The sequence below is a fragment of the Pimephales promelas genome, chromosome 15 (genome assembly GCF_988280905.1).
Source record: "Pimephales promelas chromosome 15, fPimPro1.hap1.1, whole genome shotgun sequence".
NCBI classification, from domain to species: Eukaryota; Metazoa; Chordata; class Actinopteri; order Cypriniformes; family Leuciscidae; genus Pimephales; species Pimephales promelas.
Window position 1 is genome coordinate 10596568 of NC_142783.1, and position 17844 is coordinate 10614411.

The following is a 17844-nucleotide window of genomic DNA, read 5'->3' on the forward strand; positions in this document are numbered from 1 at the left end:
TGTGTTTGTAGAGTAATTTATAACAGGTTTAAATGCAGCTCAGCCAATCCTATTCAGGGAGCGGAATTATCCATTTTATGACAACTTACAAGCTTCACTCATGAACTTCTCCTTCACATCAGCTGTGCAGTCCTTGCATGTCTTTACAGCTACATTCACTCGCTCCCCCGTCTAAAAGAAAACACAAGATGTGTGAGGTTCCTGTCCAGAAAGCTGAACTTGAATAGGTTTGTAGTGATTTCTACTAAATCCTTGTGATTCACTGTATATTTTGACCTGTAGGTGTGTGACTGACGCACTAACCTTGCTTTTATAAATCCCATCATGAACCTCACCAAAGAAACCTTCACCTAGAATCCGACCGAGCACAACGTCGTTCCGTGAAAGGCTGAATTTACATGCTGGAATATAGGCGGTTTGAGTTAAAGATGTCAAACTAAATTAATAATAATAATGATTTTTTTGTTTTTTTAAATAATCCCTTAAAATATATTTTTGTTCTTACGTGCATCTGGTTTATTTTCTGGTATCTCTGAATAAATATCTGAACCTGTGGGGGGGAAAAAAAACACTTAAATGAAACAAAAAACTGTATTTATCTAACAATCTTTTATAATTGCGGATATATAGGCATTGTTTTACATACTTTTATTTTCCATGTCAGATCTGGTGTTTTCCATACTGCTTTACAATATAAAATTAGAAAATTAGACAGAATCAATGAGAAAGAATCAGAATTTAAATAAGAAATATAAATAAAATAAATAAGTTAAATAAAAAGTTAGATAAAGTAAGATATAATATATACTATAATGTGGACAAAATACAAAAAAGGTGAAATAATAAAAAGGTATACACCCCCACACACATATATATTTCCATACTGCTTTGAAATAGAAGATTAGACAGGATCAATCAGACAGAATCCTATATAAAACTATAAAATTTAATTATGTAGGACAAAATACAGAAAAAGCCAAATAAGCTGCTCACCTGCAGGGTAAAGGAGGTAGAGAGATTCGAGAATCTCGGTCTGGTAGACACAAACGGTGGTTTGTTATTCATATGGCAGCAAACACAGCATACACTATGCGTTTTATACTAGAGATGGTAACGCACTGATGAGGCGAGTCTCATCAGTTGAAGCAGAGGAACTATTTCCATTGGTTTCATTGTGGATACTAAATTACGATAGAAGATGATGTTGGTTTCATGACCTGGTGACAACAATAACACATATGCACCTTTATTAGGCCGCACTATTAAAGTCGTCTCGTTTCCATGCTCCAAACGACAGTAGCCATCAATTAAATCCACCATGTTCTCTGCGATGGCCAGAGATGCGGTGCTGATAGACAAAGGCTGAAAAAGACAAAACAGAAAGGCCAAATCTTTTAATATGCATTATTTTAATCTTCATAAGAAAGTCAAGGAAGGTGAACAGCTCAATCAAGCATTCATTTCAGCAAATATGTTCAGACACATTTAGATGCATTTACCTGTTTAGCTCCGTCTATAGATATATGTAGAAGTGTCTTTCCATCATCCTGAAGGGTGTATTTAATACTGCGAATTTGCGCAAATGTGGCTAGACAGACCGGCTAATGAGGACACAAAGAAAGCCATGTTAATATACAATTTATTTTTTAAATATTGGGTATAGAAATCAATTGCATATGAATTAAATTAGTTGGCTTAGCAAATAGATATGTTCCTGCCTAATTATGCCTGTGCATTTTAATGATGTACAATAAAATGTATTGTAAAAGCTACTGTTACTTTCACTGTTCATATTGTTGCTCTGTCATATTTAATAGCACTGTTAATATTTAGAGCGGCTCCAGCAGGGCTCAACCAGTCAAGAGCAGTGAGTGATGTGCTCTTTGTCTTTTGTTATTAGATTAACATTGAGGACAAAGACAGCTGTAGGTTTATTAGGCTGCTGTCACTTTAAGAGCATGTAGGGCTGGGCGATAAAACGATAACGATAATTATCGCGATATAATTTTCCTCGATAAAACGATATCAAGAGGTCGATAAACGTTCGATAATGTTTATGCGTCAAAAAAGCGGAACAAGTCAAGTTTAAAAACAGTTTAAAGGCAGATGAAACACCGCTGACAAAAAGGAGAAACACTGCGTGCAACGATACAGTCAGAATCTGAATTGATACTGAATCCATTTAGCCTACCATGGATTTACTGTAAGGTTAGCCTGGTAATATTAACTGCACCATGAAATGTGGGATATACATACTGAATTGTATAATATTATTAATGTTGACAATGTATTATGACTAATGGAATATAAGTACAGTATTTAATAATGTATATTTAGCTGTTAGGCTGTTGTTTTTCATACAAAAAATACAGAAACCATAAAGTTATGCCTTGATAGTGAGGAGCTAAGTTATAGGCTATACCTGGTTTTATTTGTGGTTATCATGATCTAAATGGATGATACTGAATGACCAATGGCTAATTTGAATACAACTCAAACAGTCAGAATATTACTTTTTACCAAATAAAAATGTGGTTGTTGCATAAGAAAAAAAAAAGATGTTACTGTTTTTGTTAATGAACATAAATTTAAAGATTAGTTTAAAAACACAATTAACACTCTGGTTTATACTACTTTCACTTAGTTGCAAAAATCTGCCTTTAAACTTGAAAAAAATAAATATTTGACATATATCGTGATAATTATCGATATCGACTGATATAAAAAAAATTATCGTGATACTTTTTTTTGGCCATATCGCCCAGCCCTAAGAGCATGTATAAAACATGTTTTCATTTCAACAGTTTACGTGCACTTAAGAAATAACCGACTATATGCCATTTTTTACAATTTTGTTTAAATTTGTCTGTTCAAGCTCAAGATGACATGCAATAGAACTTGATTCATTAGGCTATTCACCTATTTAACTTTTATAGCCATGTTTTGTCGCTATGCACGCGCTGTCTGGGGGGCAGCTTTCTGGGTGCGTTTCGGATGTTTCCGCACAGAAAACAAAACGATTGATTATTAATTATATTAGGAATTTAATTAAATCAATTTGTCAATTTACCCTTCCTTTTAGGACCTTCTACTTTTTACTTTGACTATATTTTAGTTATTTTAACATCACCATCTTCCCTCTCTGTATATGATTACAGTAGTTCTAGCAATGAGTTATACCGCTTATTAATAACCTTTATTCCTGTTTCTTCTCTACCCCCCCCCCCCCCCTCACTCTTTAGTGCCAGGCCTAGTGCAAGAAGAACGGATACCGATAAACACACTAGGCCTCATATAGAACTAAAAAACACTTCCCATTGTTTGTTTCTCTTTTTGACCTTGAGGTGTTTGCAGGTTTCCCTGCTAGATTAGCTAACAGGCTACCCAAGGTTTATGAGTCTCACCCACAATTGACACCTTTATAGCCATATCTCCAAGCTAAAAATAAAAAGGTAAAACCCTCCTTTCTTCCTTTCACTTTCTGATTTTATCTTATTGTTTTATTTTTGTTTTACTTGTTACAATTTCCTGTGCCCTGGGCAACAAGAGCCAACAAGTAAAAGTAAACCATTGGCTATACCGTTGCACGTATAGTTCAAAGTCAAGATCACATTTATTGTTTCACAATCAACTATATTATGCATCTTATGTTGATGCACTATTATATATTCTTATTTTCTTTTAACAAATGGGCCCTTACAACTGGCCTCATTTCAAGACTGAACTCATACAAACTTTTAAAATTATTATCAATTAATTATCATCTTTGGGTGAAAGGTGAGCCTAACAACACAATGCATTCCAGATTATATGTGAATAACTCATCATTCCACTGTTCGATCATGCCCGCGCCACACACACACACACACACACACACACTAGCATTGCAATCTTGACATCGCAGGCTGTAACAAAATATCATAAAATAGTCAACCTAATATATAAGAATGGCACTGCTCTGTTTAAATAGTTTACAATTAATACCATTCAGCGCAAGCACTGTATTCTAAGCACATGTTTGCGCATGTGAAGAGGATGATTTTTGAAGTAAAGCCTATAATAAAGAACAGTTAACCATCCAAATACATGGCGAATGTTAAAACATTCATAGTTGAAACAGATACCCGAGGCCAAGGCCGCTTACTTTCACTTTAAATTATTTTGTTTTGGCTTGTCGTGGCCACAGGTGAAGGAGGGATTTCCGCGATATCATCGCCTTTTCTCAGAGAGCACTGATTTGAAGTAAAAAAAAAGGGTTATTTTAGGAATATGTTTCAAATTGTTTCAAATTCTCTTTTTAATTTTCTTTTAGCGCTCACACTTAACTGCTTCTCCATCTTCTCACCGATTTCAAATTTCAGAGCGTCAAGTCACACGAGTCGACGTGACAGCTCGCACTCGCTCGCTGCGTAGGAAGACAGACACAGTTTTTGACGTGATTTAACATATTTTGATCGAACGGGTTGAAAATATCTGCATATAATTGAGAAAAGGGAGGACGGCGTTTATAACGTGATCTAACATAATATTTGACGGTGCCCAGGGCCCATTAGATGTCCTGTGCCCCTGGGCAAGTGACCAGTTGGCCTAATGGTTATTCCGGCCCTGCCTACATGCCTTTCTGGCTCTGGCGGTGGCACTACCAACAGCTAGACAGAGCAAGCAGAGGACAAGTGCAGAACTGTCTCCATGGCAACAACCCAGGTATCAGCCAAAACACTGGGAGAACCCATGGAAGACAGCACCCTCAACCTGCAAACACCACAGGATGACCGACCACAGTCGACTTCACACAGTGTCAATCGGAGGCTGCACAAGGACAGGCGGACAAGCTGCCTCAAATGTTACACAGCTCGCACAAGCAAGAAAGCTCCCTGAACAGAGTACTGAGAAGGAAAGCTTCTGACTCCTTGCCCAACACAGCTCAAGCAAACTCAAGTCAGCACCACCTGTGCTTTTTAACATCTTCCTCCTATATGTCAACCAGCTTATCCATAAGGAGATTGAAGACAGTGTTTGCCATTGCCAATGACGGAGTTCTCGTATCTCACTTTTCACAAGACCTCCAGTCCATGCAGCAGTGAGGATGGGGTTGACCATCAACACTGCCAAAACAGTGGTAATCTGCCAGTGGAGTGCAAAAATCCCACCCGCACCACCCATCTTCACTGTTGCAGATGAAAATCTGTCAGTTGTTCCATCATTCAAATACCTGGGGAGCAATATCTCTGAAGACGATAGTATTGACAATGAGGTCCAGAACAGAATCAAACAAGCATCAGCGGCCTTTAGAAGAATCCGGCGGCGGGTTTTTCGGAATAAGAATCTTCATATCAACACAAAATTATTCTGCATCTACTAAGAGGTCTGCATTACCACCCTCCTTTACAGCTGTGGTTCCTTACAGCCGGCACATCAAGTCCCTGGAACACTTCCATATCTGATGTCTCCAGCGCATACTGGGAATCACTTGGCGTTCAAGGTTGCGAATCACAGGTTGCAAGAGTATTGAGGCCACAATGACCCAGCACCAACTGCGCTGGAGGGTGCCCTTCAACTGTCTGCCCCGCAGAGTCCTATATGACCAGGTTCAACAAGGCCAGTGCTCTGCTGGAGGTCAGAAGAAACGCTTTAAAGACCAATTGAAGTGCAAAATAAAACCTGAAGACCTGGAGAACATGGCTGCTGACCGAAACATCTGGCGGTAGCTATGTCTAGATGGCACCAAGAACTGGAGGAGGACAGGACAGTCAAGAGACAACAAAGAGCTCAGGAGAAACACTCCCATATCAGTAACACCAAAACACCAATACCATGTATGCCCCACATGCAATAGAACCTGTGGATCCAGGATAGGACTATTCAGACACCAGAAAACTCACCATTAAAAGACAGAAGTGGACGTCATCATCAGATTCGAGTGACAACAACAAGCAAGCAAGGGACAGTAAACATGGTTCGACCATGAGGTCGTGGGCCGGGAGGCCCAACACATAAAGCCATGCGCAACTTCCTCGACCATGACGGAGTCCACCTAACCATGCGAGTTCATCATATCTTCTTCATTCAATGCAGAAAAAAAAAAACGGTTGCAACTTAAACATCGTCGACTCACAGAACCATCAAATCAGGAACTTTACGAAACTGCAATGCAAGTATCGTACAATTAACTGACTAAACAGAGGTTTAGCAATAAGCTGTAAACCCTTTTACAAGGCTTTGAAAATAATAAGCTGATGGTTATTTTCATAGTTAATTACTATTTGCATAGCTTCCTTCCCTGTTTCTGTTTCATTCTGTCACTTGCCATTTAACCCATGTATGTGTGATTGTGTGTATGTGTTTGTTTAGATTAGTTGTGTTTGTGATTTAGTTAATAAAACTTGTGCACAATACATATTTGTAATACATATAAGGACAAACAAATTGCTTTTAATATTAATTTAGCCAAAACAAGTTCATCTTGATGTAGCTAACAAGTTATGATTAATTATTCATACAATTAATACAATTCCTCTCTGAGCTCATTTGTTACAAAAGTTTTATTAAGTTTATTTTAAGTTTTTATTTAATTTAAGCTAAAGCTAAAGTTACTAAAAACACAACTAAAATATTAATAAAATAATATTAATACAAATATGATTTAGTTAATAAAACTTTTATAAAAACTATTATATTTCTATAATAGTATCTCAATTATACTAAAACTAACACATAATCAAAAATAAACAATACTATATAGACATCTCGAGTGTATTTGGGTTACTCTATTTGACACCAGCGAAATTGAGGCTACATTTTTTCCATTGTGGTCAATTGACAAATCGAAGTGGTTATTGTCACTTAGATGTGTGAGTGCTACTTTACAGAGAAAAGGCTGAGCGGTGGGATAAACGTGTTAGGGGATGTTCTTCTTACCACAGAGCTTTTGTCTGTGCGTTGCCGAATACCTTTGGGGCCGATGACCAGATCCACAGAGACGCTCCATCCTTGCTACAGAAGAATCAGACATTTGCAACATTTACGGCATCACAATTACAGCTTGATCTACATTGGTCACCTAAACCATACTTGAATCAATGTCATGGATGCAAAAGATAACAAAATGTCAAAGCGACATGTTATCTATGCAACAGAAAGATAACAAGCGCATTTTTCAAGTAAAACATTTAGCAAAAGACGATTATTATGTTTAAAACGATAAAAAAGTATATTAAAAGTATTTATCTGATTTCATAGCCATTGCAAAAGTGACATTTTTACAGCATGCAATTGCTACTTACATTTGCTTTGAGATTGTTATCTAATGCAATGACCTTCACACGTTTTGGACTGAATGTATCCATCCACCCAAAACTAGTTCTTATGTTATTTCAGAGAAAATCTCACACATCAACCATTATTAACATGGCTGTACTAAAATAAAAAAATAAAATAAAAAACTTACCACCAGCTCACAAGGAAAAACCTCGTCGTCAAAACTAGAAAAGACAGATAATGTCTCAAAGAACTTCATGATGCACTGCTCCTCCTTCAGCAACGCAAACTGCTGAAACGTTTGCTGGATCAGTTTTCTCAGGTGCTTCGGCTGTTTCCCACCAGAAATAACAACATTTTATCATTATTAATCAAAAGTCAGAAATGCTGTTAGTGTGTTTTGCATCGCTTTGAAGCCTTATTCTCAAATAGGTCAAGAAAATGATTGTACCTTCATACTGACGATTAATTCTTGAGGGAAGAACAATTGCAGGCCGACATCTTTCCTGACAGGAGCAGAAATGTTATCAATGCACTGTGCATATCCTTACAAAAATCTGTCTTACGGCACAAGACAAACTACTTACTCCAGCAGTTCAAAGTTTGATTTTTTCTCCAGGCCACTGGCATTCATGTCTTTATAAAACCTCCTGTTAGAATTGAAGAAAAATTGAAGGGATGTCTTTTGAAAATGACTTTTCTGCAGCATTCTTTGTAATATGTTGCCTTTTATTATTACATTTTATTTATGCATTTTGCAGACGCTTTTATCCAAAGGTATATACATTTCTATCAGTTCTTGCATTCCCTGGGAATCAAACCCATTGGAGTCGCTAAATGCTCGAATGCCTTATTAATTGGTTTTAATTACCATAATTATAAAGTGGGTAATGTTAATTCTGAAGTTATATTAATTATGCTATTTTCTTTACTTGTTTCCATGTGAAGTGCTGGTACTTATTCTAAAGATGATAAAGATAAAGCTTAGAATTATTTCTGCACTGTAAAAAAATATTGATGGGTTAACTTAAAAAAGTAAGTAACTTGGTTGCCTTAAAATTTTAAGTTCATTGAACTGGAAAAAGTGAGTTAATACAATGAAGGAGATTAATTTAACCATCAGAAACTCAAAATTATATGTTATCTGAACTAAATAAATTATTTAAGTTGATTTGACAAAAGAAAAAATGTTGTGATTACTACACTGTGAAAAAATGTTGTTGGTTTAACTTAAAAAAGTAAGTAACCTGGGTTGCCTTAAAATTTTAAGTTGATTGAACTGGAAAAACTGAGTTAATACAATGAAGGAGATTAATTTAACCATCAGAAACTCAAAATTATAAGTTATCTCAACTAAATAAATTATTATAAAGTTGATTTGACAAAAGAAAATATGTTGTGATAACAAATCTTGAAAATATTTTTTACAGTGTGATAATTATTCATTTTTTTCAGTTGATTCCTAGCAAGATTGTTTCAAGGGCCAGGTCAAGAAGGTGCTGTGAATCAAAAACTCAGTAGCCAATGAGAACACACTACTACTAGCCCCGCCCCCACAAGAGATATGTGTCAGAACTGCGAACGAAAACTCAGGGAGCGTAAACGAAAACTTCAGAAGCGTAACTGAAAACTCTGGAAGCGCATTTGTAAGTTCAGATCAGCGAAAGACATATTAGAAATAGTTAGCAAAACATGCAATGTATTAAGTGTGGTATTAAATGTGCCCGCGATTTATTCTTTTCAGGTTCAAAGATTTATTTATTTTTTCAGTTTCGATTTTTATTTTCATCAGTTTCTAGAAAAGGTACGTTCTATATTATTGGCACAAAAGTAATTCCATAGAAAGTCTCTTCACATTCTGATACAATCACTAAGTTAAGTGGTCTAAATCTATTTATATCGTCTGTGGAAGGTGCAAGACCATAAAATGGTTGCCCAATACAACGTCCTTCCTGTAGGTATGTTCATACCTCCGTGCATCTGCTCACGCAGACATCACATGTCATCAGCGAGTTTCATGCTATGCAGATCTAGACAGACACATGTCAGTCATCGAACACTCAACCGAAACATCAGCCATCTTTTGTAGTTCAAGACTCAAACTCAAGACTACAAAGGAGGCGTTTATGGGAGTTCAGAAACAGTGTGCACTGACATAGAGAATAACTCCCTTTGGAGTGACTTCCTTTTAACTTTGCAGAGCATTACACACTAAAGGTGAAAAATATAAAAAAGCACCTTGAAATAATGTTCAAACTTACCTGATCTCCAGACAGCCCAACTGCAGTGCCATCCCATCACTAACTTTGCTAGCAATGTGCTGCATGTAGTCACTGCGAACCTAAGGAACATCAAACTTTAATCACATTTATAGATGTGCAAACCACCATTACGCAATCTGGCAGCACTTCAGTGCTACATCAGACATCCATGATGCTTCAGTGCAAATGGTGTTCCCTTTACTATTCAGTGAGTTCTTTTAGTGTGACAGGTACTGACCTGCTGGTAGAAGTAGAGCATAGTGGTTTTGTCTTCTTTTAACTTCTCCAGGAAATCAGGAGGAATGTAACGGATCCTCAAATCATATCTGATCATGATAGAAGAACAAAAACAGAGTTAGTAGCATTTATATATAAAAACTGATTTCCAGAACTGTAAGACTTTACTGAGGGTTTGGCTCAAATATATGAACTACCATTTAAAAAGCAAATTAATATTTTTATTCAGCAAATGCGTTAAACTGACCATAAAAAGTAACAGTAAAGACATTTATAATGTTATAAAGGATTTCTTTTTAAAATAAATACTGTTCAACAAAGAATCCTGAAAAAAAATGCATCAAGGTTTCCACAAAAATATGAAGCAGCACTTTTTTCAACAATGATAATAATAAGAAATGTTTCTGGAGCATCAAATCAGCATATTAGAATGATTTCTAAAGGATCATGTGGCACTGAAGACTGGTAGCCTGGATGCCAGCCCGAACTCCGCCCACAAAATCTTTTGGACGGGAAGTTCGGTCTGGACTCCATCCATTGAGGAGTAATTATGACCGGTTCAGAAATCATCGGGCCAATCAAATTGCCAGGGCGGGCTTTATACGATGATTGACAGGTGGTCTTCAGTAACGTAATCCTCACGTCATCAAAGAGCGCTTGTCAGATATGACTGCAGCTGGATAATTGAGATGTATAGATTCCGCTGTCGCGTCTTTTGTAAAAAAAAAAATCGACAGCGCATTCATTTTAATAGACAAACAGAAAACTGCAATCAAGGCATTTGTCGATCAGAAAGATATTTTTGGCGTCCTTCCTACATGATTCGGGAAAAGTGTAACTTTTAGGCTGGCTCTGACGGTCGTTAAGAAGATGGGACGTAATGAAAAGCCTGTGGTCGTTGTGGTTTCTCCTTTGGTGGCACTCATGGAGAAGTAAGTAAAAGAAGCAACACTCGTTATTTAACTTCTGAAATAAATAAAGTAGGCTACGTTCTATGCAAAGGAGTTGACTTATGCGTTGCTCTGATTGGTTGGTAGGTCTACCGCCTATCCAATTGAGGGCAGAGTTTTTTTTTTTTGTCCTGGTTCGGTTACGACACGCCTCATAAATCAAAGTCCAATGGAGGGGTTTCAGACTCATATTCTTTCTTGAATATGAGTATGACGAAGTCAGGCTAGAAGACTGGAGTAATGATGCTGAAAATCCAGCTTTGGATTAAAAAAATAAATTAAATATTAAAATGTATTCAAATAGAAAACAGTTATAGTAAATTTTAATAATATTTCACAATAATACTCTTTCTACTGTATTTTTGATAAAATAAATGGAACTTTTGAATGGTAGCATACTGTATACTATGTTTAGATTGAAATTTAAATGGGCAAAACATATACCGGTAATAACTAAAAGTTAATGAAAATATATCTATTTATATTTATTTTAGGGTGACGTAGTTACCCTTTAAAACATGTTTTTACTATAGGAATAATAGTAAATGATGCATAATTACAAGTCACTAACCCTAAACCCCAACCGTAACTGTATAGTAAGTAAATATTTGAGTAAGTACAATGTAATTACCCTTATAAATAACCCTTACTTTCTGTTGTGTGGGACACACACACACACACACACACACACACACACACAAACCTCCACTCTGCCTCGACGTGCTGCTGTTCATATTTCAGCTCCACTTCTGCTACGGTGAGGTTCGGGTGCAGCCAGTGAACCTCGTCTGATTTGAGGTGTTTGAGCAACAGCCCGTAGCATTCTAAGAACATGATGTTGGGACCAAGTCGTCCGCTGTCCAGGATGGACTTAATAATCCTCTGCAGTATAAAATCATACGTCAGATCCCTCATTATGACAACAGAAAGATGCACTTCATATTGCATTCATCATCAATGTGTAAAAATGCACGTTCATCTCCTCACCCTGATATTCCAGGAACTTTCACATTTGACCAGTTTGAAGTTCTTGCCCAGGTTGGCGCTGTTGCTTATGAAGCACACTTTAAGGATTTTCACCCCCCCTCTGCATTTATCCCCTGTCTCGGCGGACACATGTGGGTGACCGGGAGGAGGCGGTTTCCATGACAATGTATTGGTGTCACCCGACATCTCTACACAGGTTTAACTGACTATCAGCTCTGTGGAGAGAAATTCAACATTCAAGCTGAGGCATGACTATGATGCAACGCTTCTGCTTCATGTCCATATTTTTGCCAGTTAGAGGTTAAGTTGTAGGTTGCTTTACGTTTTTTGTTTTGTTTTACATTTACACCTGGAAATATTCAAAACTGGGAATCTGAAAACAAATGTTATTAAATCAAATTGTTAAATATTAATATTATTAATAATAATAATAATCCTTCAATCCTACATAGAAAAGGCAATTTTGAAAATCGTACCTATAAATTGACTATAATATAGGATGATTAACTATAATATAGGATATAATATAGGTGATTAACTATAATATAGGATGAATTATTATCTGACAATTAAATATTAGAATCAATTCTAATCATTATAGTGATTAGAATTATATAAATCCTAGAAGTATGACAGTCAGCTCAAACATCTTAAAAACAGCTTAAAATATATTTTACTTGGAACATTAACAAATAAAATATATGTTGTAAAATTTATAAAACTACAACAATAATAATATTGATTATAATAATGCTTCAAACCAAACCCTAGGACGAGCTGTTTGGAAAATGGATGATGATAATAATAATAATAATAATAATAATAATTATTATTATTATTATTATTTATATAATAATAATGTGGGATGAATTATTATTATAACTATCATTATTATTAGAGACTGCTGAGCATTGAAATTATAACAAATAAAAACACAAAAAATAAATAAAAAAATAAAAAATAATAGACATTATATATATATATATATATATATATATATATATATATATATATATATATATAAGACATCAGCTGAATATTTTTATATATATATATATATATATATATATATTATAATTATTTAAATCTTAGAACTATCTGACCGTAAGCTAAACAGTCTTACAAACAGCATACATGTAGTTTTATTTGAAACATTAAGCATTAAGTGATATATTTGATCTACTCTAAACAATTCCATACATAACTCTCTTATTACAGACACAAGTAAAAGGTTGTGACGTTCTTGACTAAACACATTATATTTCAACATGTTGAGACTAATGCAACATTTCCTACCTGGACTTGCTCCATGTTTTTGATGTGTGAACGAGTTTACTCCTGAGTTACCATATGATGTCTGAGTCACAGGACAGAAAACATGACAAGTTAAAAAAATGACAAGATGTCAAGCAGAAGCAACGGCCACTTTCAGAATATCATAGAGAGAAAATAGGAAGTGAAATGTAGCGTGGTTAAGCTTTGCTAAGAGTCTTCTACAAGAAGATGAGTGTCAATCCTGAAAAACACTACCTCTATTATAATTCTCTTAAACTCATCAAAATCATCTACCACAACACTGGTTTCCTGTCATGTGGTACAAGTTACAATTTGGTTTGGAAATTGTGAAGGTGTTAAACATTCACACATTTGCCTTTGTAAAGGAAATAAGTGCTTCACATGAAACAGAGGTACAGAGAGATGTACCGCAGAAAGTTGTCAAAACACTAAAACATCTAGTTTGAATCAAATTGCTAAATATTTTGACCATTGTTTAAGACGTCAGCTGAATATTTGTGAATCATAATGACAACAAACATTCCACAACATCCATACACACACACACGTTTCACCTGGTAAGCTACAGTAGTGTCATATTTCTGACTGGGTGCATAAACACCCAGTCAACATAAAAATAGAATCACATTCTGAACATGGAAACATCTAATGAAGTTTGTAACACATCAGCACCTATTGAACTTCCTTCTTAAAGTTACACTAGACTTCAAGGTTAGAAACGGTCAAAATCTCTAATTCAAATATCAAAATGAAAAAGCGTATCAGACCTGAGAATGAGCTGTGTTCAGTCCAGCTTTCTCTCACTCTCTATCTCTCATCCGGTGTTTGTTTAATTCATATGAATCTAAGAGAGAGTGAGCTGAACTCCTGACGTGAGTGTTTTGGACACACCCCACGCGTGCCACTGACTTCCTCAAACTACACGCCAGTTCAGTGCGCGCACACACCCACAGAGAGAGAGAGAGAGAGAGAAAGAGATAATATAAACTGGATTAAAAGCTCTATTTGTGAGGACTTCTCAGACATACTGTAGGTTTTCATACATGGATAATGATATTTACCGTTACATCCAGAAACATGCTGACAAGTATGAGGGAAAACACTTTACCCAGGTAACCATCTCTTCTCTTCAGAAAAAAAAAAGAGAATGATTTTCTTTGGCAGAAATCATGACAGTGTGATATATTTCCTGCAGTAGTGTACTTACAATATCCCAAAAGTCCACAAAGATTTTTAGATCCGTCAAGAGCTGGACATCTGGTTAAGAGCAACAGACCGATCTGGCCTCCCCGGCAAGTTTAAAGCGTGGATTTACCAACATGGTATACTGCCAAGAATACTCTGACCGCTACTTGTATGAGGTTCCCATTTCCATGGTGGAGACCTTGGAAAGAAAGGTAAGAGGCTATCTCAGGAGATGGTTAGGGTTGCCCAACAGTCTCACTTACATTGCCCTCTATGGAAACACCACAATGCTCCGGTTGCCTCTGAAATCCCTAGAAGAGGAGTTTAAAGTGACTCGGGTACTGTACATGAAGTGCTGTTGCGCCCAAGCCACTGTGCTGGATGCACAGGCTCGACTGTGGCACAAAGTGCTTGTGGGCCCAGCTCGGAGCACATTTTGAGATTCTACTTTTTGGAAGTATGACCAACATAAGAATTTTCACAGGAAAATGTCATCTGAACAAGCAAGTAACATCCACTTTTGTTCAGACCAACTAGGGAAAAAATCCTTGCAGTGTATTGCAATGATTAAATTGCTGATTGCTTATTGTATCACGTCAAACCATGCAAATAATACTTTGTTCTCAAAGTGTTAATGTTAAAGGATTAGTTCACTTTTGAAAAAACATTTGCTGATAATTTACTCACCCCCATGTCATCCAAGATGTCCATGTCTTTCTTTCCTCAGTCGAAAAGAAATTTAGGTTTTTGATGAAAACATTCCAGGATTTTTCTCCATATAATGGACTTCAATGGGAACCGTATGGTTCAAGTATCAAAAGACGGTTAATAACAGTTTCAGATGTAGCTTCAAATGTCTTTAAACGACACCAGACGATGAATAAGGGTCTTATCATGCGAAACGATCGGTTATTTCAAAACTTATTCCAAAAATGTAACTTTTCTAAGGACAAATGCTAGCCTTGCTCTATTCTGTGAGGCGCGTTTGTAACGTCACGTAATACGTATTTACGTTCAAAAGGTCACGGGCAACGTAGCCGGAAGTACAGAATCAAAATCGTCCGACATCGTTGTTTTTCCTTTTAATTCCTTTATTTGTAAACGGTGTTTGAGCTATAGTTTGCACGTTCAACCTATGCGTTCAACTTGTAAACACTGACTCTGTACTTTCGGCTACGTCGCCCGTGACCTTTTGAAAGTAATTACGTAATACGCGACGTTGCAAACGCGCCTCACAGAATTATCAGCAAAAGTTTTTTCAAAAGTGAACTAATCCTTTAAGAACATCAGCATTGCTTGATAACATTTAATGCCCTTCAGTTATTTATCCTTTTCGCATGGGCCCAGTTACGGTGTCTTTTTTTTTTTTTTTTTTCTTTCCTGTAGCCCTTCGGAAGTCCAAAATCTTTGGCATTTTACAATGGGTGAATCTCCAGTGAATCTTCACTGGTGATTGTCGTTTGAACCTTTCTGGATACGCCATCAAATGAATAAGTTTAATTATATCAAGGGCTGTGAGAAAAGGCTATAATCTCCACCTCCAACATCCTCAAACACAACACTAGCCGAGACACCTTCTTTATGTGTACAGATGTGACGTAATGACGCAAAGACATGCTCAAATTTCCAGTGGAAATCCACCAGTACCACTGGAATTAAAGGCATTATTAGAAGCCTACCGTTTTGAATCAAGCTAAGGCAAGCAGTACTTGGTCATGTACTTGCTCAAATTTATTGTTGGGTTACTTTTTTAACCCAAAAAAGTTACGGACTGGAGCTTTAACAAATGTTCAGAAATCAGGATTTGTTAGGGGGGGGGGGGGGGGGTTGATTGCGATTTCATTTTTTTTTTCATTTTAAATAGTGTGTAATGTTGCTGTTGGTGTGTGAACAGTATCTGCAAAGTTGCAGCGCTGAAAGTTCAGTGTAAGCAGAGATATCGTCTTTTAAAAATCAGGAAGTATATTGCCTACAAAAACGACTCGATTGGGACTACAGTACAACAGGGTTTTAGACGTCACTAACCCATACATTTACATCAACCCTCCCTCCGGAATATGCAAAAAAGGGCATGGCCATATTTCTGTGGCTCGTCGAGTGTGTTGTGTTCACCCAGCTGTCAGGTCTTCTGTGTTCAGGCTTCCCACGGACGCTGTAGTTCGTCAACAATGGATACAATTTATGTGTGATTATGTTCCTGAAAATGACGATCGTAATTTAGCTCTCTGTGCTGCACATTTATAAAGGACAGCTTCCAGAATCTCCACCAATGCAATGCCGGATTCAACAAGAAACTGTTACTAAAACGTGAAGCAGTTCCAACTTTAAAACTTTGGGCCACAACCTGTAAGTAGGCTAAGACTTAATCATTTTAAATGTATTTGCATGTATAATTTCAAACGTAATGTTTTAGTTTAATCAAATGCCAACGCTGGCTTTATAGCCACTAGGCTACTAGTTATGATATTTTGGGTCTACGACAAACGCGTACAAACATTTTGGACCTGAATTTGTACAGTATCTGATGAAGTGAATGGTGTCTCGGTGGAACTCGCATTTTTCAGTCTTCAGGTAGAAGTGGTAGTCAAGGAGCTTCTGGAGGACCTGCGTCACGTGGTGACAATGTTCAGCCAGGTTCCGGGAGAAGATCAGATTGTCGCAGTAGATGATACCGAAATAGTGGAGGAACTCCTGGATCACCAAGCTCATAAACCCTTGAAATACAGAGGATGTGTTGGACAGCCCACATTGCATGACGAGGTACTACTGAAGAAACCCTGAAAACACGGTTTCTTGGGTAGACTAGAAGGTCGAGAGAGAAAAGTCCTGCTCATCCTGAATCTATAAGGGCTTTCGCTGGAACAGAACAGCGATGAGTAATTAAAACGACATCAGTTCTCTTCAATGTTGGGATTGATAAGAGGTAACTGGATAGTATACTCACCGCTGGGGGTGGTGGACAAACTGGTGCTGAATGAAGTTTTCGAAACCAATAAAGTCATTGTAGATTGCCATCTGCAGTCGAATGGATGAATGGAGACCATGATGATAGGCAGTGATGACGGTGGTCTTGTTCGCATCACTGGTGGCAGCGAGGATACGAAACTGAAGGGTATAATTTGCCACAGTGCAACTCCCTTGATGTAATCGATACAGCTGATCATGTACCGAGAGTGAACAGGACGTTTGGCCGAACACGCCCTTGATATGGTTAATGAAAGTTGATGGTAACAGGACCGTTCAATTCCAAAATTGAGTTTTGCCCACTGTAACGCTCATCCAGAGAATGGGGAGATATGTGTAATTTTCATTTGAGCAGTAGCGAAACATTGAGATTGCATCTCAAAGTAGAGTGTGAGCAACGTAAAAGAAACGTTGCTCCTCCGCCTCCTCTCTGAATGTCACTGGTCGGGCCATGAGACTGGCAGAGACATATGTAGAAGAAGTGGCTACAGTGATAGACATAGCGCTTGCACCAGATTGGAAAATGGATCTGCTGTGGGATTCACTTGAATCTAATCCACGTAGCATTTTGGTCTGGTCTTTAGTCAGCAACAGAAGACAAAACAGGGAACTTCAACAAGAGGATGCTTATTAACAAACGTTCATGAACTCTAGTAGCCAGCCCATAGAGGCCCATTGTGAACCCGGGACATGTTGAGTACAAAACA

General features: G+C 37.1%; 1 protein-coding gene across 4 annotated transcripts in view; it reads right to left on the reverse strand.

Moving 5' to 3' along the window:
• Positions 1–13895, reverse strand: part of ptk2ba (protein tyrosine kinase 2 beta, a) — a 34693-nt gene extending 20798 nt beyond the window's left edge. For 2 of the 4 annotated variants that reach the window (XM_039674280.2, XM_039674262.2), the window contains exons 1-17: positions 13756–13895; positions 12989–13049; positions 11693–11907; positions 11409–11587; positions 9757–9844; positions 9519–9598; positions 7845–7907; positions 7709–7763; positions 7448–7588; positions 6919–6993; positions 1500–1601; positions 1245–1362; positions 994–1033; positions 647–681; positions 506–550; positions 304–401; positions 90–171 (exon numbers count right to left, since the gene is read on the reverse strand). In XM_039674280.2, the coding sequence (XP_039530214.2) occupies positions 90–171; positions 304–401; positions 506–550; positions 647–681; positions 994–1033; positions 1245–1362; positions 1500–1601; positions 6919–6993; positions 7448–7588; positions 7709–7763; positions 7845–7907; positions 9519–9598; positions 9757–9844; positions 11409–11587; positions 11693–11878 (1387 nt within the window). In that variant the 5' untranslated portion in view covers positions 11879–11907; positions 12989–13049; positions 13756–13895. Of the gene's footprint in view, positions 1–89; positions 172–303; positions 402–505; positions 551–646; positions 685–993; positions 1034–1244; positions 1363–1499; positions 1602–6918; positions 6994–7447; positions 7589–7708; positions 7764–7844; positions 7908–9518; positions 9599–9756; positions 9845–11408; positions 11588–11692; positions 11908–12988; positions 13050–13755 lie in introns of all 4 variants that reach the window. The other 2 variants (XM_039674270.2, XM_039674253.2) reach the window with 1 other exon arrangement.
• Positions 13896–17844: the final 3949 nt, after the last annotated feature.